General features: G+C 47.2%; 1 protein-coding gene across 3 annotated transcripts in view; it reads left to right on the forward strand.

Moving 5' to 3' along the window:
* Window positions 1–24,277, forward strand: part of LOC144065844 (adhesion G protein-coupled receptor L3) — a 91,523-nt gene that overhangs the window by 64,252 nt on the left and 2,994 nt on the right. For 2 of the 3 annotated variants that reach the window (XM_077589037.1, XM_077589036.1), the window contains 13 exons: window positions 286–471; window positions 1,344–1,382; window positions 5,516–5,699; window positions 7,836–7,958; window positions 8,595–8,800; window positions 8,905–9,081; window positions 12,626–12,835; window positions 13,632–13,852; window positions 15,324–15,390; window positions 17,202–17,293; window positions 20,003–20,171; window positions 20,244–20,366; window positions 21,786–21,882. In XM_077589037.1, the coding sequence (XP_077445163.1) occupies window positions 286–471; window positions 1,344–1,382; window positions 5,516–5,699; window positions 7,836–7,958; window positions 8,595–8,800; window positions 8,905–9,081; window positions 12,626–12,835; window positions 13,632–13,852; window positions 15,324–15,390; window positions 17,202–17,293; window positions 20,003–20,171; window positions 20,244–20,366; window positions 21,786–21,882 (1,894 nt within the window). Of the gene's footprint in view, window positions 1–285; window positions 472–1,343; window positions 1,383–5,515; window positions 5,700–7,835; window positions 7,959–8,594; window positions 8,801–8,904; window positions 9,082–12,625; window positions 12,836–13,631; window positions 13,853–15,323; window positions 15,391–17,201; window positions 17,294–18,539; window positions 18,582–18,925; window positions 18,953–20,002; window positions 20,172–20,243; window positions 20,367–21,785; window positions 21,883–23,791; window positions 23,918–24,277 lie in introns of all 3 variants that reach the window. The other variant, XM_077589035.1, reaches the window with a different exon arrangement.

Consider the following 24,277-nt stretch of genomic DNA (forward strand, 5'->3'; position numbering starts at 1 on the left):
CGAAAGCATTCATCGTTTAGTCTCCTCCAACTCGCTCGCTTTAATAGAAGCATAATGCTATCGGGTAGATCCCTCACTAATAGTTTGCCAGTCCATAATTCTAGCCGGCGGCGTACAATGCCGCATTAATTGAGCTCAGGGAAGCGGCCGACGCCGCTTCGGGCAAAAGTTAAACGCTATTCATTTGCCGGAAACGAGCGGCCGTTTGTCACGTTCGGCTGCCGTGACGCTAGGGGCGTCGGTTCCCCGCGTTCGCTCAGCGTTTCCCCCGCTTTGCCATTCTAGGTGAAAGCCAGCGAGACGGCGGCGGTGATCGCCCGCGAGCTGGCCGAGCAGACCAAGAGCAACCTCCAGGCGGGCGACATCACGTACACGGTGAGGACCATGGTGCAGCTGGTGGACCTCCTCGACGTCCAGCTGCGCAACCTCACGCCGGGCGGGAAGGACAGCGCGGCGCGGAGTCTCAACAAGGTGATTCCGCCTGACCGTTGGCGGGAAATTAGCCCCGGTTCAGGAAGGCACGCCAATGTGATCGGTACTTTGGCTGGTTCTTTACATCGACTCATTGAACACATCTTGACAAAACGAATGCTGGCTAACATAGCAACTCACAATGTAGATACCCGCAAATTGAAAATACCTATTGTTGGACTGGGACCCAGTACAAATGGATTGGACATCTGGTGACAGATCAGCGGCAGCCAATTTCAGTTTTAGTCCATTGAAGCTAGTCGGAAGGTTGTTGCTCTTTCTTACATTGACCTCACTGTGACCGGACGTTCCGTCGAAAGACGTTTGGTCCCCGGACGTTTGGTCCCCAGACGTTTGGTCCCCGGACGTTTAGTCCCCGGATGTTTGGTCCCCGGACATTTGGTCGACCGGACATTTACTCGACCGGACGTTTGGTAGAACGGACGTTTGGTAGAATGGGTTCGCATGCAATTGATAGATTTTAACATTGAGTGAATAGGGATTTAATGACTATTATTTAACATTGAGTGAATGGGGTTAGGGTTAAACAAATGAAAGTCTCGTGATTCAAACCTCGGGACTCGTGAACCCGTTCTACCAAACGTCTGTTCTACCAAACGTCCGTTCTACCAAACGTCTTTCGACCAAACGTCCAAGTACCGATCTCACATTCACGATGGCATATTACTAATTAAAACACGTCAGCTAAGGGTGCGCATAGACAACCTTCCGACAGTTATTTGTAAGTGTTGATGGGTTTTCAAAAATGAACCGCCATCGACACGACGGCGCTAATGGCGTGCAATAGGTCAGTATTTGCGTTGTTGCGTGATGAGTTGTGAGTTCAATGGCCTTTTCTTTTTGCTTTTCAGCTGCAGAAAAGAGAGCGCTCCTGCCGTTATTATGTTCAGGTACGTGAACTTTTTTCTTTGCCGTTGATCCATTTGTCCTGGAATGTGAATCACTGCTCGCGGAAATATTGCAAAGTACAGTGGTACCTCGACATACGATCGTAATCCGCTCCGAGACTGAGATCGTATCTCGAGCTTTTCATAACTCGAGCGTACGTTTCCCATTGAACTGAATTGAAAACAAATGAATTGGTTCCAACCCTCTGAAAAAACACCAAAAACAGGATATTGGATTGGAAAAAAATGTTTTATTTCTTCTAATTCGCCATATATTGACAAAGTAATAAATAACGAGTGGTTTAATAGTAATAAAATGTTTCATAGATGTAAAATTAGACGCATTTCTCAGAGGGGAGAGACAACGACACACACGGAGGCGGAATTTAAATTAACTTGGATAAATATATACAGACACTCAAATATACGTTTAATGTAACTTTACACAAAAGTGAATTCTAGTTTTGCCTTAATCTTTTGTTACCTTCGTTTTCCGGGTTAGCGGTTTGCCACGCCTCCACCCTCACCCTCACGTTCGCTATCGATGGACTGTTTGTTGTTGTATTGCCTTCAAAATCTTCCCAAAATGATGCACATAAATGTCCTCACCATAGGATAACGCACGACCACTTGCCACCGAGAAGTAGTCTTGAATGAGCGATCGCTCCGTTAACGGGAGCTAACAGGCTAAGGAAGGAATAACAGCCTACCCACGTATTGATTGTGGGTAAGGAAGTTTTATTCTCAGAAAGGGTGCCATTGGCAATGGGTGTTGTGTGCACGAGTGTACTTCATTACCCAGAAAGCCCTCTTTTTGCCCGTGCATGCGCGTTGTGCGTTTCCTGGTCGAAACTCGTCTGAATAAATCGTTCAGTGTTTGTAGATATAGTAGTTATATGAAAAAGATGCGGCAAAAAATGACAGTGCGCTACAATGATAAACAGCCTCTCATGTCATGGCCACCTGGCTTGGTCACATCTGGAAATTTTAATTGTATCGCGAGCGAATTATTCGATCGAAATTTTCGTCGTACCACAAGCGTGCTGTATCACGAGGTACCACTGTATTTGTAGACTCTTTGGACGTAGTCGCCGAAAAACCAGACGGGACGATTTCAGGCAGTCAGCAAAAGTCTCGGCGTGTTACGATGGGTCCCGATACATAATAAATGAGCGTCCCAATTTTTGGAAAGAGCTTCTGTCGCTTCACTCAGCGCGATTGGCTGAACATTTTGGCTGTTGTCGGGCAAAGGTTGGTGCTTCAAGGTCAAGTTGAGGAAGAAATCTGTTTAATGTCTAACATCATACTTTAAAGATTGTCAATGGCAGCCAGGGACTTGATCAATGAAAAACATTTTCTACGCACACTTTGTAATTTTCCAATAATCGTTGTTATCCTGACCGGATTTAAGGCGATCCCCAAAAACTCTTAAGACACGTTGCCAAAAGTCAAAGCAGTCCTGGAAATGTCTGCTTTGAATCAAAATGGCAGGCGGCCTGAGATTTTTTTGCGGCTCGATTCATTATTGTCATTCCTACCCAATTCCACGCAGCGAGTAAGTCAAGCTGGCTCGAGGGCCTGAATTTGAAACAGATTCCAGCGGTTGAACGCCGCGTGTGATTTTTTTTCAACCCGTGTATCACAGCCAATTTAATCCCGGCGAACACGCCGCTCGGACAACATAGCACGTAACGATCACCTCGTCGCGTCGCGTAGACGAGCCGCCGTTTGATGGCCAGCCACGGCGCCCCGGAGAACGTAGGCATCGACGGCGGCCAATTACGCCCACCGCGTCGGTCGGCGTTTTTTTAGCCGGCGCCTCCGAAAGCTTTCTTCCGCTGACTCGGCTTGACGGGAAGTTGAAGCTGCAGGCGAATCCCGCCGTAGAAGATGAAAAACATCTCATGCCTTAGTAGGAACCAAGCGAGTGTGACTTTGTAGGACCCAGGGAGGATTTTCAAGCCCCTCATTAAAGCGACACCTTTGTTGGCGAGGATGACCAGGGGGAGTGTCGCGGCGGGGCGGCGTGACCTTCCGGGGAGGCGCCATGATAAAAGAACCCCCCCTTCTTCCCCCGCACACACCTTCCGTGAGTCAATTTGTCGGAAGATGAAGATATCCTCGTAAACAGACAGCTCATCTGGCCCGCAGTGCCGGAGTTCTGCCTGATTAATTGGAGTCTTAAAAGTGGGAGACGTTCTTTTTTTTTTTTCCTTTTCGGTATGATGTCATCGTTCATAACGTATTTATTTGACTGCGGATTTTACACTACGTTAACAAAGACCAGTGGCGGGCTGTAAGGGCCTTCAAGGCCTTCTCTGCTGGCCTAAGAAATATCGGTACTCGGACGTTTGGCCGCCGGACTTTTGGTCGCCCATAAGGTTATTGATAATTACCATTTAAAATTGTTGCTCAAATTCCCTAAATACAAACTGTGAATTATTATTTAGTCATACTTAATGCCCTATTAATTATTAGGCTAAAGAAAAGCTCCAAATTTCCCGGACTTTTATTGTGTTTTGTTGGAGAACTTGTTAAGACCCTGACTGAACTGACGTCGCTTCTTAAAGGGACAACGCATGTAAATACAAACTCTTCTACACTCACACGTTGGCTCAGTGAAACTGCTCAGGGCCATTGTTGGCTTTGATTGATGCGTAGACCGTGTTGTTTTAACTTGTTTTGTCACCGGACTTTTGGTCACCGGACTTTTGGTCGCCAGACTTTTGGTCGCCGGACGTTTGATTGCCGGTCGTTTGGGTCCGGGCAATCAAACGTCCGACGACCAAACGTCCGGCGACCAAAAGTCCGGCGACCAAATGTCCGGTCACCAATCACATTTCAGCCATTATTTGTTGCCAGGGTCAGAAATCTGCCTCAAGGCCTTCACAATCAGTTCTGCAGGCTCTGCTGCATTAAACAAGCGTCGATAAAACTGTTGCTTTAACCAATCAGATTTCGAGTTGGCAACACCACAATGCCTTGATGCAGACGTAGGGATATGTCATCGCTTTCACCAACTATGATTGGCCAGAGCTACCAAACTGTATCTGGAGCTAGCTGCACAAGCAAATATATTGTTGTGTTGATTTAAAGCCATTTTCAAGACAGACTATGCCAGAAATACGACAGGACAGGCGCGACTTTCAGCATTAGCTTCGATGGCGATAGAAAAGAAGGAAGAAAGAAAGGAGAATGGATATTGTGTACAGTTAAAAAGGATTTTTGGTGAGTCAAATATGGCTATATTGCTAAATAATATTTCAATTGTAGGTCCGGTTCTGATATCTGACAAGCTCCAGTGTTTGTATTGAATCACTAAATGCTGCTAGGAAGTGGATTTTTCCCAGTTTTAGTGCAATTTTTGCCGTTTCGCCATTCACGTCCATCGCTGTCTTTTCCCGGGGAAATCACCCCCCTGGCCCGGTTGTAATGTCTGAAAAGCTCCAGTATTTGTATTTAATCAATAAATGCTGCTAGGAAGTGCATTTTACCCGTTGAAGGCGCTACGAGAAAATACACGGACCGCCACTGACAAAGTTATGCGGCGTAGAAAGGGATTTGTTACCATGTTCTTCAGAGGAACAAACGTGAAACGTGTTTGTTCATTGGCTCCTCCCACCGGCGGCCGACGAATCCGGGTTCCGCCGCCGACGGGCCAAGAAAGGAATAGCGAGCTCTCCGCCAATTAGCATTCGGCGCGGGAATATCGCCATTGGCATTTTTAAATCTTTAACAGCTCTTCATTTTTCATCTTGTCTCGCAAACGTTCCGCTTTGTTCCCCCGCATTGTTGTCGGCGAATTAAAGCGGGGCGTAATGGCCGCCGGCCGACGTTAATGAGCGGGAGCCGGGTAGTTACGCCGGCGGTAAATAGCCGCTCCTTCCGCCCGCCGGCTGCCGCACCGCAACGTTGTGGCATTTTTCACCCCGCTGCTTTTTATGGGACGGGAATGTTTGGCGCCGAAGAGAATCCATCACCGGCGTTAAAGACTAGCGGATGGGAGAAAGTCCTCCGTTAGCCGTTGTATTCTTGGCGCGCCAGAGTAGAGCGTGTGCTGTGACTGTTTACCCGGAGACGAGCGGCGACCCGACTGGTGTATTTTGACCTTACCTTTGAATTGTTGACCCATGCAGGCCATGGTGGAGACGGTCAACAATCTGCTGCAGCCGCAGGCACGGGCGGCCTGGCGCGAACTGAGCACGGGCGAGCAGCTGCGGGCCGCCACCACGCTGCTGGACACGGTCGAGCAGGGCGCCTTCGTGCTCGCCGACAATCTGCTCAAGACCGACATTGTCCAGGAGAACGCGGAGAACATACGTGAGTGGCAGAGCCTAAAAAAATATGCTGTGGTTTGAGCTGTTTTTTTAACTCAATCGTTTGCCAGGAACAGCAAAAACGTGGCCGATACCAATCAATTTTAGACGCTTGGTAATCTGATGGGAAAGTCATTTTCAAATGCCAACTCCAAAACTGACATCAGTTTTTCCACTATCTACTCGAAACTCTCTTTCTGTTAAAGAATTCCCGATTTGCAAACACTTGCGTGTACACGTATGTAAGATAATGCATTAGAATGACATCCCGTACATGTGGAAAAATATTTACGTCTCTTAAAATAGGGAGCTACTTTTCAATCACCCCTGTAAAGTCCCTCTGGCTGGAGTTTACATCCGTCGTCCCCAATGACAGTGAACAATGGTCATTCGATCATTCCCGAGGACATTTCCATCTTGTTGAAGAAAGCTGACATCCGCCGCTTGAGAAATTTCATGCGAGAGTGGAAAAACTAAGGTCGGCCCAAAAATATGTGAAAAGCAACTGTGAGATCCAACATAAAAATAGCTTCTGCCAAAAACTGAAATTCCTTTAGATCAGGGGTCTCAAACCGGTCCTCAAAGGCAGGAGGTGGGTGCAGGTTTTCATTCCGACTCAACAAGAGGATAACTTTTGCAAGTGTAATCAGTTAATTAAAGTCAGGTGCTACTTATTTTAGAAGACACCTGATTGGTTAAAATGTCAGCACTGGATCGGTTGGAACAAAGACCAGGACCTACTGCGGCCCTTTGAGGACCGGTTTGAGATCCTGCTTTAGATTGTCATCATCCAAACTGATGTGCCGTATTGCCATTAACATTTAAAGCAGTTTTTCCCAAATCCTCACTAACGGTATCCTCTAGAACAGGGGTCCCCAAACCGGTCCTCGAGGGCCGGTGTGGGTGCAGGTTTTTGTTCCAACCGTTCTAGCATAAACAGTTTGACCAATGAGATTTCAGCAGAAAACAAGAAGCACCTGACTGCAATCCACTGATTGTATTTGTAGGACACCAGATTGGTGAAAAGGTGTCCTCTTTCTCGGTTGGAATGAAAACCCGCACCCATTGCGGCCCTTTGTGGAATAGTTTGGAGACCACTGCTCTACCACTTGCCTGATCATGACAACCAAAATAGACCGAAAATACCGGCGCCAAGACCCGCTTCCACATCCCTTGGAGTCAAAACGAAGGAAACCGTCTAATAGGTTTTTCATCCTGTTGGAAATAAGCATCAAGCAAGATTCATCTGAAGGGAAATTCTCTAAATTTGAACACCCCTCCCACCAACCTAAAAATATAAAATATAGATCTTGTGACTCATAAGGAAGCGACAGCGAGACAAATTAATCAAATGGATTTTCTAATATCCGCCGCACAATTCATCTGGGTGCCGGGGCCAATCCGGGCTCATTTCCAAGGTGAGCGACAGCGACTCCAACCCGGGGGAGCCCTAACAGCTCGGGGCCGTACACTTGTTAATTACGCACCGGCGACATGTTTACTGGTCTGGCTTCCCTCGTTTGCCATGCACCGCACGACCCGGAGAAGGGATGGCCTTTACTGCGGCTGGAAATCCAGCCATTTTTTGGACAGACATGATCAAAACAAGTCAGGGGAGCCAAAGATTCCTGGGAATTTTTCGGATAACTCCGTGTCCGAAGTTACGATAACGAGGCAGAAGTTGAGCGTTGGATTTGTCGACAAATGTTCTTCAGTAATCCGTTACGTCAAGCGTGTCAGACTCGGGTTGGTTCGCGGGCCGCGTTAACGTCAACTCGATTTCATGTGGGCCGGACCATTTTAGAGCCCTGAATATTCTGTTTTTTTATACATCTAAAACAATGTTTATTTTAGCTTTTTTATATATATTTTTTTAGATTTTACAAAATGATTTTTGAACTAAAAACACAGAAAAATAGATTAGAAAATGACAATGATTGATTTAACAGGGAAAATAAGGAAATGTAATATACATCTATACTCTTCATTTGAATTTGATCCTAAAACAGAAAGTCGGCACTCATGATTGACTTTCCCGGGCCACACAAAATGATGCGGCGGGCCAGATTTGGCCCCCAGGCCGCCACTTTGACACATGTGTGTTACGTCAAGTCATTGAAGCTTGCATTTGTGTACGCAGAGTTGGAGGTTGCACGGATGAGCACCGACGGGAATTTGCCCGACCTGAAATTCCCCCAAACTGGCGGGCACGGGAGCGCCATCCACCTGTCGGCCAACACGCTGAAACAGCACGGACGAAACGGTAAGTCGCCTCCGCCGGAACCGATTTCTTTTTCTGAGAAAACATTTAGCATAATATCATCCTACAACCAGCTGATCATCTATTCTCATTTTGCATCCCACTCACGTCCCATCCCATAACGATGCGCCGAGCCTAGCGAATGGTCGGGATGGGCGCAGAAATGGAACCCGTACCGTTAACCCGCCCGCGTGCAAACGAGCTCCGCCTGTGAAACAATGGCGTTTTTCCAACGCGCTCCATGGAAATGCGCTCGCCGCTCAGCGGGAAGGGGAAAAAAAAACGCGCTCCTGGGGGGGTGGCGGGATATGTTTCCCTCCGCCATCCGGCGTTCCGTGACCCAAATTATTCCCTTTCATCTCGCCGAGCGATCAGAGTCGCCACGGGGGGGAACTTTGCCGTGGAAAAGCGAAGAGGGGGGCCAATGGGAATGCGCGCTAGGAAAATGGTTTTCGTTGTCATCGGAACGATTGCGCCTGGGATCCCTACAATTTCAAGTAATGGTATGGGGATGTCTTTTTTTCCATCTGGGCTGTCGTAATCATCCCGAGCGGTTTAACCGGTCTTCTTTCCGAGGTTGACGACGACAAAGGCGTTAGCTCATTTCGATTCCAATGTGACCGTCGTGTCCTTTGGCAGGCGAGATCCGGATCGCTTTCGTGCTGTACAAAAACATCGGCGCCTACTTGTCCACGGAGAACGCCAGCGTCAAGTTAAGCGGCGAAGCCACGGCCGCCAACTCCTCTGTCATCGTCAACTCGCCGGTGATCACGGCCGCCATAAACAAGGACGCCAATAAGGTCTACCTCTCAGACCCGGTGGTCTTCACCGTCCGGCACTTGCAGGTACGGCCTCGGACGGTGGACAAAACATGGCCAATTTGATGGCTTGTCTTCCAATCCATCTATTGTGTTCATGACTAGTGTAACCATCTCTTGTTGTCCCGCAGCAGTCGGAGGGAAACTTTAACCCCAACTGTTCGTTCTGGAGTTACTCCAAGCGGAACATGAGCGGCTACTGGTCCACGCAGGACTGCCGCCTGCTGGCCACCAACAGAACCCACACAAGCTGCTCCTGCACCCACTTGACCAACTTTGCCGTCCTCATGGCGCACGTGGACGTCAAGGTAGGACTCCACCTTTGAAATCTTTCAAGCCGTTCTCCGGTCCGTGACTGTTCCCGGTCCAAATGGATTGGTCGCCTATCGCCATCGACTTCATTTTAAGGTCAAATTGAAGTCGTTGATGAGCTTTTTCGTTTGTTTCTGCGCTGAAGGTGACCCAGACTGGCCGACAAATCTTTTTTTTTCCATTTTGGCTCAGTTTTTTTTTTTACTGACTCTATATAATTTTAGATCTATGATCTCAAATCTCCCATTAGTGTTTTTTTCGGTAGGCTTTAGTATGTTTTCATGCAATCAGCGTTCGTATTCTTTACCCTGCATAAATATGGACAAGTTTTGAACTGTGGTCATGCCAGTTTCATACCTGTCAACCTCTGCCGATAACTGCCCTTATAAATGATTATGATTCCCCTTACAAACCCCCAAAAAACCTTACAAACACCGTACGACTTGTACGGTGTTTGTAAGGTTTTTTGGGGGGTTTGTAAGGGGAATCATAATCATTTATAAGGGAAGTTATTGGCAGAGGTTGACAGGTATGCAGTTTTCGAATCTTGTTCATCTGCTAGCCTTGCTGCGTAAAATCGCTAACAATAAAATTCACGGTTGCCACCGTAACAGTAAACGAGGAAGGCGTTGGGTAGAAAGGAAGTCATCTTTGCCCGCTCTTTGCGTGAAGCGCATCCAATTGGCAAGGCGTAAATCTGCCCGGCGCGCTTTGAAATGCAGCCAGGAGCGGCGAACAGCTGCCGGGAGGTCATCGGCGCTCCGTACCGACATAGCGTCCTCGCCCCCTCGTCATCGGCAGCCTCCGACGGGCTCGCAAACAAAGACGACCTTGACCGTCCTCTGCCGTCGCCGCCTCGCTTCAACGCGGCGGCGGCGACGTTGACGGATGCTCCCTAAATATCAGCCGCTCCATCATCCGGTGGGACGTGCCATTGATTTAGACTTACTGGTTCGCCGAGAAAAGCGGCGCTCGGCGCCCTGGGGGCTGTCCTACCTGTTAGGAATTGTGGGGGGGAGTCCATTTCATAGGAGAGATCTAAAAGGGAGCTTTTAGGGGGACGTCTAAATGTCAAACATGGACATTGTATCATGCGTGATGACCTCTATTATTGAGATATATGGACATATTGGTTAACTTAATGACTGCATTTCCTCCAATTGACGTCACCTTTGGAGCATTTAACTTGAAAAAAGAGGCTATATTTAAGAAAAAATGGAGAGAGCTGTTCAAAGGGTCCCCGCACGGCTCGTGAAACTCCGCCGAATCCCAAACGCGGAATCTTCAAAAGCGACAAATCCGCCGGCCAAATGTGATTATTTCTCACCAATTTCAAGCGTAATTGTCTCGCCGGCGACAGGACGTCTGAAGGTCAGCGCCGTGGGCGTCGCATCAAAAGCGCGGGTTTCGCGTACGCGCCGCCACTCTGGAAGGAAGAGATACGTACGTCGTCTGGAAAAACAAACACGCAAATAGTTGACGCGGCCGTTAGCGATACGCTTACATCGGGCAAAAGTGAGCTTTGGAAAGATAGCCCAAACGAATACCGCCACCGCAATTAATGGAATAGAAAAGATGCCGAACTCTCGGACTCGCCAGCTACCGCCGGAACGCATTATGAGCGGGTTTTTCTGTGGGTGGAGGTGGCGATTGCAATTTTTTTGTCACCTGGCTGGCGTCCACCTCCAAGAGTAAAGAAATTGTTTCACAGTAAATCCATCACCGAGGTGTAGATACACTGGCTGCGTTTTCTCTCTCTTGCTTTTTTTCCCCGCTTCGATTGAAGGTGAGAGCATGATGGATCGAGCTGGCTATAGACCCGGCGGGCCCAGTGGCGCTCGCGCGGCCCGCCGCATCAAGGCGGTCGGACCGCCGAGCCATGGCGACGCAAACAGCTTCCCGCTCCAGGGTTGGACTTTCAAGTGGCAAAATTTGCCGCACTCCTCACATACGCGCTTGGGGTTTCAAAATTTGCCAGGTTCGAGTCCATTCAAAGTGGTTTGGGGTGTAAAACGCAGTGGCAGGATGTCAGGGCCTTCAAGGCCTTCTCTGCTGGCCTAAGAAATATCTGAATCATATATTATATTTTGTCCATCAATACGTATGAAATAATTCCAAATGGTCTGTTAGCACCCTTTCATTGCTTTTCCCCCCTGTTTGCACTGCTTCCAGATGTGTGTTTTCATATTGAAGCATTTAACCAATCCCATTTCAGCCATTATTTGTTGCCAGGGTCAGAAATCTGCCTCAAGGCCTTCACAATCAGTTCTGCAGGCTCTGCTACATTAAACAAGCGTCGATAAGACTGTTGCTTTAACCAGTCAGATTTCGAGTTGGTGACACCAGGCCTTCTCGCAAGCGTAGGGATACGTCATAGCTTTCACCAACAATGATTGACTGGTGACAGAGTAGGCGGGCCAAAGCCAGAGTGAGCAAACTCAACCTACAATGGCCGACGGAGGAAAACTAATGGATTTGGTTGCAGATTTGCTGGCAAAGCCATTTTCAAGACGGACTTTTCAGGAAAAAAAGCTGGACATCATTAAGATAGGTCGGACACCTCCAAAGCAAGCAAGCCTGTCGCAACCGGAAACAAACATTTTCAGCACTAAATCCAATAAAAACGTATGCCAGAAATACGACAGGACAGGCTCGACTTTCAGCATTAGCTTCGATGGCCATAGAAAAGGAGGAAAAAAAGGAGGATGGATATTGTGTACAGTTAAAAAGTATTTTTGGTGAGTAAAATATGGCTATATTCCTAAATAATATTTCAATTGTATGAGGTTATTATTGATGATTTTTAATGTGTCGCAGCTGTAGCTGCGGTAGAGGTTTTATAGCCATAAAATAGTTTTTGAGGGTTGGATTGATTCGTTGAAGGCGCTACGAGAAAATGCACGGACCGCCACTGGTAAAACGGGGTGGTGTTTCCTAGTTAGATCGAGTTCAATTCCCTTGATTTGCGTGTCAATCTATTCGAAAGAAGTCCGTTTTAATGACTTGCCCTTTGAGAAAAACCTTTCCCTTGCTCAGGCCTTTAGAAAAATCGACTTTGATTTTTCATGATAACATGATTGGAATACGAATGGTCGTCATCTGTTAACTTATTTTGAACACTCGAAACAAGCTGTCGAAAATGATTTGACTAGATTTAATATTTTTATAACTAGGCCTCTCATTTCGAACTGTGATTTTTTTTTTTTGATGTGGAAATAGCCAGGTAGGACGTCTATCTCCGTCCCCGGCGGCCGCCGAGTTAATAAGCGAGCGTTTCATCCACGGGAACGACATTTCAAAAATGATTTTCCGTCTTTGAAAGCCCCAGATGGGAAATCTTCGGGTGATCCGCGGCTGCCTTTCAAAGTATCTTTCCATGATTTATGAGAAGGATCTCCCGGCGCGCCGGAATTTATCGGGGTGCTTTCTTCTCCTCGCCACCTATTTTCAGTCGAGTTAATAAAAAGGATAAACAAGGACTCCGACGGGGGCCCCCAATTCCCGAGGGAAACGTTGACGACGTTTTTGTGTGCCTTCCAGAACACGGACCCCGTTCACGATATGCTCCTGGACGTCATCACTTGGGTGGGCATCCTCCTGTCGTTGGTGTGCCTGCTGGTCAGCCTCTTCACCTTCTGCTTCTTCCGCGGCCTCCAGAGCGACCGCAACACCATTCACAAGAATTTGTGCGTCTGCCTCTTCATCGCAGAGTTGCTTTTCCTCGTGGGGATCAATCGCGCCGACCAACCGGTGAGATCCCTTCATTGCACCCCCCTCGTACGTACGTACGTGCACATTAGGACCAAGACGGCATTCAAATTCCATGCGTCTCATTACCGACAAAGGGCGCCGAATTGAAGCAATAGTCGTGGCAAGTCTATCGCTTCCTTGTTGTCTTTTGGGAATAGATTCACCCTAATTAGCACTTTCAGGTCCTATCCATGTAATTTAAGGATCTAGCCCAGGGGTCGGGAACCTTTTTGACGGAAAGAGCCATAAACAATTCATATTTTTCAAATGTTATTCCTTGAGAGCCATACTCAAAAAGGGTACTCGGATGATTCGCCTAAAGACGTTTCGCCGACGGACCTGTCCGTCTGTCAAACGTCCGTCGGCGAAACGTCCGTCGACGTCTTTAGGCGAATCATCCGGTCACGCTCAAAAAGTATTTTTATAAGTAAAAAATACACTAAAAAGTGTGCCTTTTGTGGTAATGTCACCACTTTTAAAGTACAAACGTTCTCTGAGATCTTTTGACAACATTGTCGCGCTGTTGCTAATCAATGCTAATCAATGAGAGTATGCATGCAGAAAAATCTAATGCAAAGAAAAAACATGTAAAGCCGCACTGGAGGTAGTGGCGGCGCCACAATGACCACGTAACGCTCCTATTGATGCATTCAGGACTGAGCTCTCTCAACAGCGGTTCCCATATTTGACCTCACAGTTTAGTGGAAAGCCATATGCACCTATCAAAAGAGCCACATTTGGCTCCCAAGCCATAGGTTCCCTACCCCTGATCTAGCCAGTTGTCGCCCCTCTTTAGATCGCTTGCGCCATTTTCGCCGCCCTACTGCACTTCTTCTTTCTGGCGGCCTTCACGTGGATGTTCCTGGAGGGGGTGCAGCTCTACATTCTGCTGGTGGAGGTGTTTGAGAGCGAACACTCGCGCCGCCGCTACTTCTACCTGGCGGGCTACGGCCTCCCGGCCCTGGTGGTGGCCGTCTCGGCCGCCGTGGACTACCGCAGTTACGGCACCGACAGAGTGTGAGTATCCGTGGGATTGGAAATGCACCGCCGTCACCGTCCCGATCAATGCATTGGATGACCGAATGAGTAAACAGCAAATGTATAAGCCACATGTGTCAAAGTGGCGGCCCGGGGGCCAAATTTTGTAAAATCTAAAAATATATATAAAAAAGCTCAAATCAGCATTGTTTTAGATCTATAAAAAACTGAATATTCTGGGATTTTAATCCAGTACTTTTAATTCATTTATTAAAAAAAAACAATCAAAATATTATATCTAAAATTGTCCGGCCCACATGAAATCGAGTTGACGTTGTTAATACGGGCCGCGAACCAACCCGAGTCTGACACCCCTGTTCTAGACGGTCCCCCGAGGGAGGGCGTCGACCGTCCCTACGAGTCATTTCACGCTGGCCAAAAATGGAGACGTCGGCAAGCAGCGGAGATGAGATCGTTAATAATTCAACGGCCAGCCATGAGTCCCGTTCCGTCACCGCGCATCCGTCGGCTCTTCTTGCGCTTGTCGTAATTCTTCCTCCTTCTTCTCGTCGCGTGTTACGAGGTCGGGAGGCCTCGCGCTTTCATTATTGCGGTAATTGCGGTGCCGACGTCGCGTCGTCGGAGCTTGTAAGGCTCTTTGTCGCCGGGGTTCAATTGCCGTGCGGGTCGGGGTCCAACCAATTCCTTTGGAGTGATGCAGTCGGGATTCAATTTGGGAACTAATTGAATCATCCGTGAATTATCATCTGTGGCGCTAATTTGCTAACTCAACCCGGGAAATTGACGCCAACTGGGCTGATCTCTGGTTCATTCATTCATTGGTTCTTTGGGCCAGTTCTTGTCCAACTCTTTGGTTGTGATTTTAGTAGTTGAGTTCGAAATCCAGTGGTGTGCCGTCAAGGCCTTCTCTGCTGGCCTAAGAAATATCGGAATCACAGACTGATGTTAATTATATTTTGTCCATGAATACTTATATATATATAATAATATAAGAATAATTCCAAATTGTCTGTCAGTTTCCTTTCATTGCTTTTCCCCCTGGTTGCACTACTTCCAGATGTATGTTTTCATATTGAAGTATTTAACCAATCACATTTCAGCCATTATTTGTTGCCAGGGTAGGACAGGCTCGACTTTCAGCATTAGCTTCGATGGCGATAGAAAAGGAGGAAGAAAGAAAGGAGGATGGATATTGTGTACAGTTAAAAAGGATATTTCAATTGTAAGAGGTTATTATTAATATATTTTTTTATGTCTCACAGCTGTATCTGCAGTAGAGGTTTTATAGCCTTGAAATAGTTTTTGAGGGTTGGATTGATTCCGTCAGCTGAAGGCGTCGCTAGGAAATTCACGGACCGCCACTGACGAAATCCCATCCCAATTCAAAGTCGAATCGTTTGGGGAAATGACTTTTCAGAGCCCCCCAAAACTTGCCAAAAATCCCTGCGCCCCGATTTGAGAAGAATTACAAATGTGCTTGTCATTGCAGTTGCTGGCTTCGCCTTGACACCTACTTCATCTGGAGTTTCATCGGACCGGCGACCTTGATAATTATGGTAGGTCCGACCCACCCCCAACCCCGTCTTCATTAACCCTACTTAGCCTGGGGGTCGGCGCATAAAGGTGACCCCTCCCCGCCCGCACGCAGAGCCCACCTTATGTCCCGTTGAGCGTGGACCCCACCGTTGGGCGCGCCGTCGTCAAGGAAAACCAATGAGGTGCAGCCAGAATATATTGCGGTTTGTTATCTTTGCCGGCGGACATCGACGGCAGGCGGGGGGCGGCGCCGTTTTTATAGTCATCTCCACCGAGATTATGATTGATCCCGCCTGTCGACTGGAGCGGGTTCTTTCGACGTCGCCATCCCGTTTTCGCGAAATAGCAACAGAAAGGATGTTTTTGTTGGTGGGTGGGCGGCGTTCTGATGATCATTTATCGATCAGACGGCTTTCAGACGGTGGTTCGGCTCTAAAGTGGAATCGCTGGGAGCTGGACCCGTGTGCGGTCGATTGGTCGCCGGTCTTTTGGTCGCCGTTTTTTAGTCGCCGGTCTTTTGGTCGTGGTCTTTTGGTCGCGGTCTTTTGGTCACCACGACAATGGGTGACCAAAAGACCGGCGACCAAAACAGAGTCCACGTGTGAGTGTAGAGTAAGAGTTTGTATGTACATGCGTTGTCCCTTTAAGAAGCGACGTCAGTTCAGTCAGGGTCTTAACAAGTTCTCCAACAAAATACAATCAAAGTCCGGGAAATTTGGAGCTTTTCTTTAGCCTAATAATTACTTGGGCATTAAGTATGACTAAATATTCATTCGCAGTTTGTATTTAGGGAATTTGAGCAATGATTTAAATGGTAATCATCACTTACCTTCCGGGCGACCAAAAGACCGGCGACCAGAAGATCGGTGACCAAAAGACCGGCGACCAATCGACCGTGTAGCACTGGACCAAGCGGTTTAGAGTGGAGCGTTTCCGAATTCATTCGTTTAAAAAGTATGAAATGCGAGAAAGGAGAAGAAATAACCGAAAACAAAATGAGATCTTTTTAGAGGCCTAATTCAATTGAGTTTAATGAAGATTTAGTTCATTTGATTATAGTCATTCAAAACTGGGAATAAAATACACAAATGGAGAAATCCAATTAGCAGTATTAGCGGCCTAATTGTATTCATTTGACTTCTGCCAGGATTTAATTCACCAGTGCGGTCACTTAAAGGGTTTAAAAATAAAAGAACAAATATAATTAGAGAACATTTACATAATGGTTGATCAAGAAAGTGAGTTTCAAAAAAAAAAAAAAAGAAAAGATACATCTCTACACGGTTTCTAAATCCCGGCGTTCATCGGGCATGCCGGTCTCGCTCCAGTTTTAGGAGAAATGGCGTAACGGCCAGAAAAAAAACATCCCCGAGGTTGTCCGGTGACTCATTTCTTTCCCTTGTCAACGTACCAAGAAGAATATCAATGTCTGTGTGCCGGAGCGCAAACCAATGGAGAAGCCGAGAAGAAGAACCGAGACTTCAATGTTGTCAAAATGATCTCAATCGAATAGCGTTCACATTTGAGGACCAGGTCGTGGCGTCTCCTTTGAATTTGAGTCTGGATATTTACCGGCCTCCAACTCTGGAATATGGTGGCTGTCTTTCAGAAGCGTCTGAACGCCGTTTTTTTTTTTTCCGGGGCGACTAAGTTGAAAGGCGCATAAATAAGTCAAGCGGAAAGGCCGGCCGGCCGGCTGTCTCTGACAAGTCCGTATCTGTCATCCTCGACCGCGTTTGCGTTTTCGTGGGATTTTGCGCTCTGTTTGGCAAAGTGCTTGGATTTCAAATGAATAGATTCATATCTTTCTTTTTTTTTACCCTTCCCGTAGCTCAATGTCATCTTTCTTGGCATCGCACTCTACAAGATGTTCCACCACACGGCCATCCTCAAGCCCGATTCCGGTTGCCTGGACAACATCAAGTAAGAGCACTTCGGTTTTCTTTTGTTTTGAGGCCCATTAGCAAGAAATAGCACTTGAAAATGGGATGTGTAATGAGTACTACACCATTTCCGTATTTTCTTGCATAGACCGCCCCTGCGTATAAGCCGTACCCTTAAAATGGCCTTCAGATTGTTGAATTTCACGTATAAGACGCCCCCTGATTCACAATTTTCACCTCCATATTCATGGTGTGTTACTTTGAGAAAAATGAAGTCACGTGAGCAATGGTAAAAACTACAAACACATGTATTGAAGCTACTCGCGTCAAAGCACGTTTAACTACCGCTACAAGGTAAGATGGCGAGCAATGGCAGGCACAAGTTTTTTCACGTTGATGGATTCATTATTAATAGAATTTAATCAAACATGGAGACATCTTTAAACATACACTGGTTACAACTTGCAAGGAAAATCACTCCCAACTCGCCTTCGTTCAAGAGGATTCTGAAGAGCGGCTTCCTCCTCTGTCCATTTAGTCAATCATAATTTAAAACATCTAAGGTAATCTGATTCAAACAATTGCATAAGCTAACCGAATAACACCATCGAGGTCAAAAAACAACTGCGATTATCGCCATCCAAGTCAAAGCAATTTAAGAGTCCTTCGCAGATCTTCATTGCGAACTTGCAAGATAGGTTTGTATTTTTTTAAAATTACATTCATAGATGTCAAAATAAAATTGGTTTAGCGTTTTATCCCGATTCTATATTTTGCAATAAATAACTGTATCAGCCGCACCGTCTTGCGTTATGGCGTTTCGTCTTTGTCAAGTCTAATTTATGCGCTTATAAGCCTTCCCTCGATTCAGCCATCATTTTTTTAATTTACAAATACGGCTTATATGCGAGAAAATGCGGTACTTTTTAACGCTTCTGAAAATATTTCCCTATGTCCAATGACCATTAGGCCCATTATTATTGTATTATTTTATTTAAGATTTGTTGAAATAGGCTAACCGGTTTCTTCCATGCCAAATTTTAAAGCAATATTTTTCTCATATTTTTCACTGGCGTATCCGTGGCTTGTTTTCCATTATAAGCGAGTCAAGGTTGTTCCTAGTTTGCGAGTGAACATGATTAGCAGGGTGTTTTGAAAACGACATTGTTTTTCAGACGGCTGCGAGTTTGTAATTTGATTTTGTCTTCACGTCCACGTGTCTTCACGCTGCTTCGTTTCTTTGGCCGTGTGATTTGATCTCCATTTTGTTTGTCTTCATTTTTTAGCCACCGTTATTACGACGGATGCGTTATAGTAGAGTTGCACTGGTAAGACGTGGCGTTTATAGATGACCATAGATGTTGTGTTTGACGTGCAACCCCAACCCCCCCCCCCCCCCCCCCCCTCGTGGCCCCTCCCACTCTCCCTGGTCCTGAAACAGAATGATGTATGTTTTTCCTGCCGAGCTCCCCACACCGTTGAAAAGTGTTTAGTTTTCTTGTTGGAGAATGAAAATACAAATGAAAAATGACAAAAAGATTGCTATTGAAAATGTGGACACTTTATTTATTGAATCGTAAAAGCGTGACAAAGCTTGGCCTCTTCCCTAATCGTGCCGTGTCGTGGAGTGACATCTTTGTTTTATGTGTTTATTGTTGTTTTTTTCGCCAAGCCGTCGGGAGTATGAACCCAAGATCAAGTAAGAGAAAAGTCTGAAAAATATTCCACCCTGCCCTGCTCATCTTCGTTTTCCTTTCCCCGAACACGCGGACCACCACAATTCATTTGGATCAAAATGCATGGTTAAAAATTCCCTTTAAATTGAGGATTCAATTGGATTTCTGCCCTCACGCGTACTCAAGTGGATTTGATTTGCCTTTCTAAATGTAGTTATTTTCTCTACGGGACAAATGTGTTGTCAACAAGATTCCTCAACAAAAGCACCGACGTTTGTTCAAGAAGTTCTTCTTGTTGTGTTCATGTTGTTTACCAACTGTATAAAAAAAATAGTAATTCTGCCGACAATTGATCTTTATGTTTACGATCATTGAGAATTGACGAGTTAGTACATTGGTGAGGTCAAAACAAGTCAATGGAAAAGAACATTTTGTATGTAAAAATCCCCTTGACACTGAAAATGGTTCGATCCATTGTGACTGTTTTTAATATAAAAATGACTCTAACTTGATTCTCATAACATTTGACTTATTTTTTTCCTGTGACACTCGCTTATGAATTTAACACGCTTTCAAAAACAGCCAAGAAATACTTGATTTTGATTTGCCCCAACTTTACGAGACACTTTAGCCAATTAAAATGAGTGAAATGTGGACCATGCCGTAAATCTCCCACGGCCAAAGTAAATATATTATTTGTTTGTAAGCATTTATACGGAACTCCATCATCGGAGATATGAAGTCACCTTTTTATGATTGTTTAGCGCCGAGGTGTCCAAACTGTGGCCCACCGGCAGCTTTTTATTGGCCGGCAGGCAAATGATGAAAATGTCCTTGCAAAGACTGCAAAACCTCAAAATTACAACCTTTGTCATCTCATTTGTTTGTGTGCCTTTATTTTTATTCCCCAATTTTGTGGCTAATTTCCAGACCCTAATGTGACTCTTTCGACCTTTTGCAGCAGTGGTGTTAAACATCCGGCCCGAGGGCCGAATCCTGCTCCCCAAAGTAAACCACGTGGGTCGACGTCCCTTTTTTGAATGCGTTTTTTTGGGTTTGTTTGTTTTTCCCAGATCCTGGGTCATCGGCGCCATCGCCTTACTTTGCCTGTTGGGCCTGACCTGGGCCTTCGGGCTGATGTACGTCAACGAGACCACGGTGGTCATGGCCTACCTCTTCACCATCTTCAACTCGCTGCAGGGGATGTTCATCTTCATCTTCCACTGCGTGCTGCAGAAGAAGGTACTGAAGAAGGTTGGGTCTCGCCAGTTCCTCCTACGTAGCCCCTCATTCCCGCCCACTTTTTTGCCCCAGGTGCGCAAGGAGTTCGGCAAGTGCCTGCGGACGCACTGCTGCAGCGGGAAAAGCGCCGAAAGCTCCGCCGGCTCCAAGGGGAACGCTTCTCGCGCTCCCGGACGCTACTCTGCCGCTTCGCAGGTTCTCTACCTTCTCCGATTGAATGGCAACATACCGTTAAGTCATTTGCGTGCATTTGTCATTGGTGGCTGACCGGCCCACCCTCCAAGGATCTCAGTTGACGGTCCTTGCCTGTACACGTTACAATGGCCAAAGGCCGTACGTGTTAAAAGAGGAATTTGGCTGGTCTTGGATTGGATTGGATTGGATAACTTTATTCATCCCGTATTCGGGAAATTTCGTTGTGACAGTAGCAAGAGGGTGAGGATGCAGAAATACGAAAGGCATTTTAGACATAAATTGATAGGTAATAAGTAAGTTAATAAATAAATACATGAATAAATATATAAATAAGCGTGTTGCTGAAATACATATACATATATACATATACACATAGGTGTACATACACATATGTACACATACATACACATGCATATAGATAAGCACATATATACATACATACACATAGATGTACTTGCATGCATACGGTAGGTCTTAACACTCAGCCATTTGTTTTGTTAAAGAGCCTGACAGCTGATGGGATGAAGGATCTGCGGAAGCGCTCCTTCCTGCAATGAGGGTGCCGCAGTCTATTGCTGAAAGAGCTTCGGAGGGACTCCACAGACTCATGCAGGAGGTGGGAGGTGCTGTCCATGATGGACATCATCCTGGTCAGCTTCCTCCGCTCTCCCACTTCCTCCACAGAGTCCAGAGGACAGCCCAGAACAGAGCTGGCCCTCCTGACCAGCTTATTCAGGCTGTTCCTGTCCCTCTCCATGCTCCCGCATCCCCAACAGAGCACTGCATAAAACACTGTAGATGCCACCACAGTGTCATAAGAAAGTCCTCAGCAGTGTCTTGCACACTCCAAAGGACCGTAGACTCCTCAGTAGGTATAGTGTCCAAATTAACGGGAAGTGATTTGGAGCAATTTCTCCAGACACGCCGTCTTCTACCCAGTCTGTTTTCTTGGTGGGTTATTCCCCTCGGCCTCGCCGTGTTTCCACCCACGCGGGCCGTATCGCGCAATGCGCTATAATTGAACAGCGCGTCCATTTGCCAAAAGCATGGCGCCCGCAGCCGGTGTTCAATTATAAATAGAGAGCGGAGCCGCGGCTGGGTTTAGCGTGCAGAACGGCGCTTTGAATAATACACGCCGCTTCGACGGGATGTCGGCATTAGGACGATGCCCGGCCCGCCTGGCGAAAGGATGTTTGCAGGGTCTCCAAAGTAAAAAGACACCTGCGCCAGTCACCCAAATCGACAGGAAGTCAGGACTGATTCTAGCTTGAAGTGGCCCACAATTGCCCCCAAAATCAACAGCAAGGGAATTCATTCCAAGTCAGCAAAACTCAAACGATGGCATCTTAAAAATGACCCAGCCTTGTCCCGAAACGGTTGGTTTCTGTCGACCATTAACATTGTTTGTGGTCGCCGCAGAGTCGCATCCGCCGGATGTGGAACGACACGGTCAGAAAACAGTCCGAGTCGTCTTTCATGACCGGCGACATCAACAGCTCGGCGTCGCTCAACAGAGGTATTTGCTTCAATCTTTCTTCATCTTTGTTTCCTCCGTCTTTGAAAAATTGGCCCGGTCCATTGGGGTGCTAAACCGGATACGTATTTAGTCTTTTTTGGAGACCCATTTTGAAAATCCACATTTCCCCGTATTTGTTTTTTCCCCGTAAAAGAAGAGCCGTTTACTGGAGCCATAACGTCGTCGCCGGCAGATGCTAATGGACAGTCACGATGATGGATGAGGGCTCCGAGGTGTCCACATCTCAATAATTAGCCACTCAGCCGTCGACGCCTTTTAACCAGTCGACACTCGGCCAAGATAAAAGCCGCGTCTGAATTATTCACCGAATTTCCTGCAAGGCGGCGTGCTATAACCGCCGACTTTCCGGCGCCGTTCGCCATTGCCCAATTTATGAGATGGGATAAATGCGGGCAGTGTCACCGGGTGGGGGGGCGGATTGTTCTTGTTGGAGACCGTCAAGCGGCGACTGCTTTTAAAAAACGCCGTTCCGCCACCCAAAAAATTACATTTTCAAAAAGCCTAATGAATACGTTGAGCGCGAGTAAAGCTGAAAGCCCGCAATTATTTATTATGGAGCCTTTTCAATGCAACGCAATTCAGTTTGGAAAAGTGGGCCGGCTTCCTGGCGAAGAAATACAAGAAAAATCATTGCTCGCCGAGCGATGGCGTCACTTAGTGGCCTTTTAGATGTTTTATCGGAACGGACAAGTTGCAATTGTGCTTGTTTAGATGGCGTGCGCTTGATGCATTTTGACAAGATTGGAATCAAAGGAAGGGAAATTGCCCGTTTCTGGGTGTTCGGCTTGGGCTTACTTTGGGCCATTTTCCCACAATTCCAAATTGTGTTCCTTCTGCTTTTTGTCATTTCTTACATTAGCGGCCACCCCGATCGGCGTCCAATCCATTTGAACGTGGAGCTTTTGCTCATTTCCTGCCATTCATCCCTGTTCAAATGGATTGGACGGTACTCGGATGTTTGGTCGCCGGACGTTTGGTCGCCGGACGTTTGGTCGCCCGGACGTTTGGTCGCCGGATGTTTGGTCGCCGGACGTTTGGTCGCCCGGACGTTTGGTCGCCCGGACGTTTGGTCGCCCGGACGTTTGGTCGCCCGGACGTTTGGTCGCCCGGACGTTTGGTCGCCGGACGTTTGACAACATGACAGAGAGTTAACTGTTGAAACCAGCTCTCAAAATTATATTCATGAGAGAGAGAATTTAATATCTAAATATCTACTGTTGAAACCAGCTCTCAAAATTAGATTCACCCGGGCGACCAAACGTCCGGGCGACCAAACGTCCGGGCAACCAAACCTCCGGGCGATCAAACGTCCGGCGACCAAATGTCTGGGCGACCAAATGTCCGGGCGACCAAATGTCCGGGCGACCAAATGTCCGGGCGACCAAATGTCCGGGCGACCAAATGTCCGGGCGACCAAATGTCCGGGCGACCAAATGTCCGGGCGACCAAACGTCCGGCGACCAAACGTCTGGTGACCAAACGTCCGGTCACGGGATTGGATGGCTGCTATCGACAGACTATTTTAAAAGATAATTGCACGGCATATATTTTTTTCCTTTCAGTGCTTTACCGTTAATGATGTAAGAAATTCTCTAGCGAAGCGGCGTTCGTAGCGATGACGACCGTTTCCCCCACCGTGTCTGAAAACGTTCCATTAGCGCGCGGCGTGAGCACGGACGCCCTAATGGCCGGCATTAACTGTTAGGTCTCATCGGCGGCGTTAGCCTTCCACCGTCCGGTTCTCGCATTTCGCCCCCCCAATCACATTAACCACGGTCTGTCCGACTGATGTGTGTTTTTCTCTCTCTTCTCAATTTATCCCGCCCACCTGTATGGCTTCCTGCTGCCCACCCCTCTTCTTGTCCCCCTCCATCTTTGGCTGCTGCAGGTGCTATGGCTAACAGTCTTATTCCTAATGCGCTCCTACGTCCTCACGGCACTAACAACCCGTATAATACGTTGCTCGGGGAGTCGGCGGTCTATAACAACCCTCTGGGGATGTACAACGCGCAAGGTGTGCTGGCTTTTCTTCATTCTTTGAGCCCGAACCGCTTCGTACGCGGGCGTACGGCTGTCGCGCCAGGAACTCAAATCCCTTCGAAATCTAAAAAGTTGGGAACTTTGAACAAAGAAGTAGCCCCACGTGTGTCTTCTTTTGAATGGTTTACCTTGGGCGGCGATAGGCGTCCGTAGCCGCCTACGTCCCCGGACGTTTGGTCCCCGGACGTTTGGTCCCCGGACGTTTGGTCCCCGTATGTTTGGTCGACCGGACGTTTGGTCCCTGTCCGTTTGGTCGACCGGATGTTTGGTCGACCGGACGTTTGGTCGAATGGACGTTTGGTCGAATGGACGTTTGGTCGAATGGACGTTTGGT

The sequence above is a fragment of the Stigmatopora argus genome, chromosome 20 (assembly GCF_051989625.1).
Source record: "Stigmatopora argus isolate UIUO_Sarg chromosome 20, RoL_Sarg_1.0, whole genome shotgun sequence".
In the NCBI taxonomy this organism is placed as follows: Eukaryota; Metazoa; Chordata; class Actinopteri; order Syngnathiformes; family Syngnathidae; genus Stigmatopora; species Stigmatopora argus.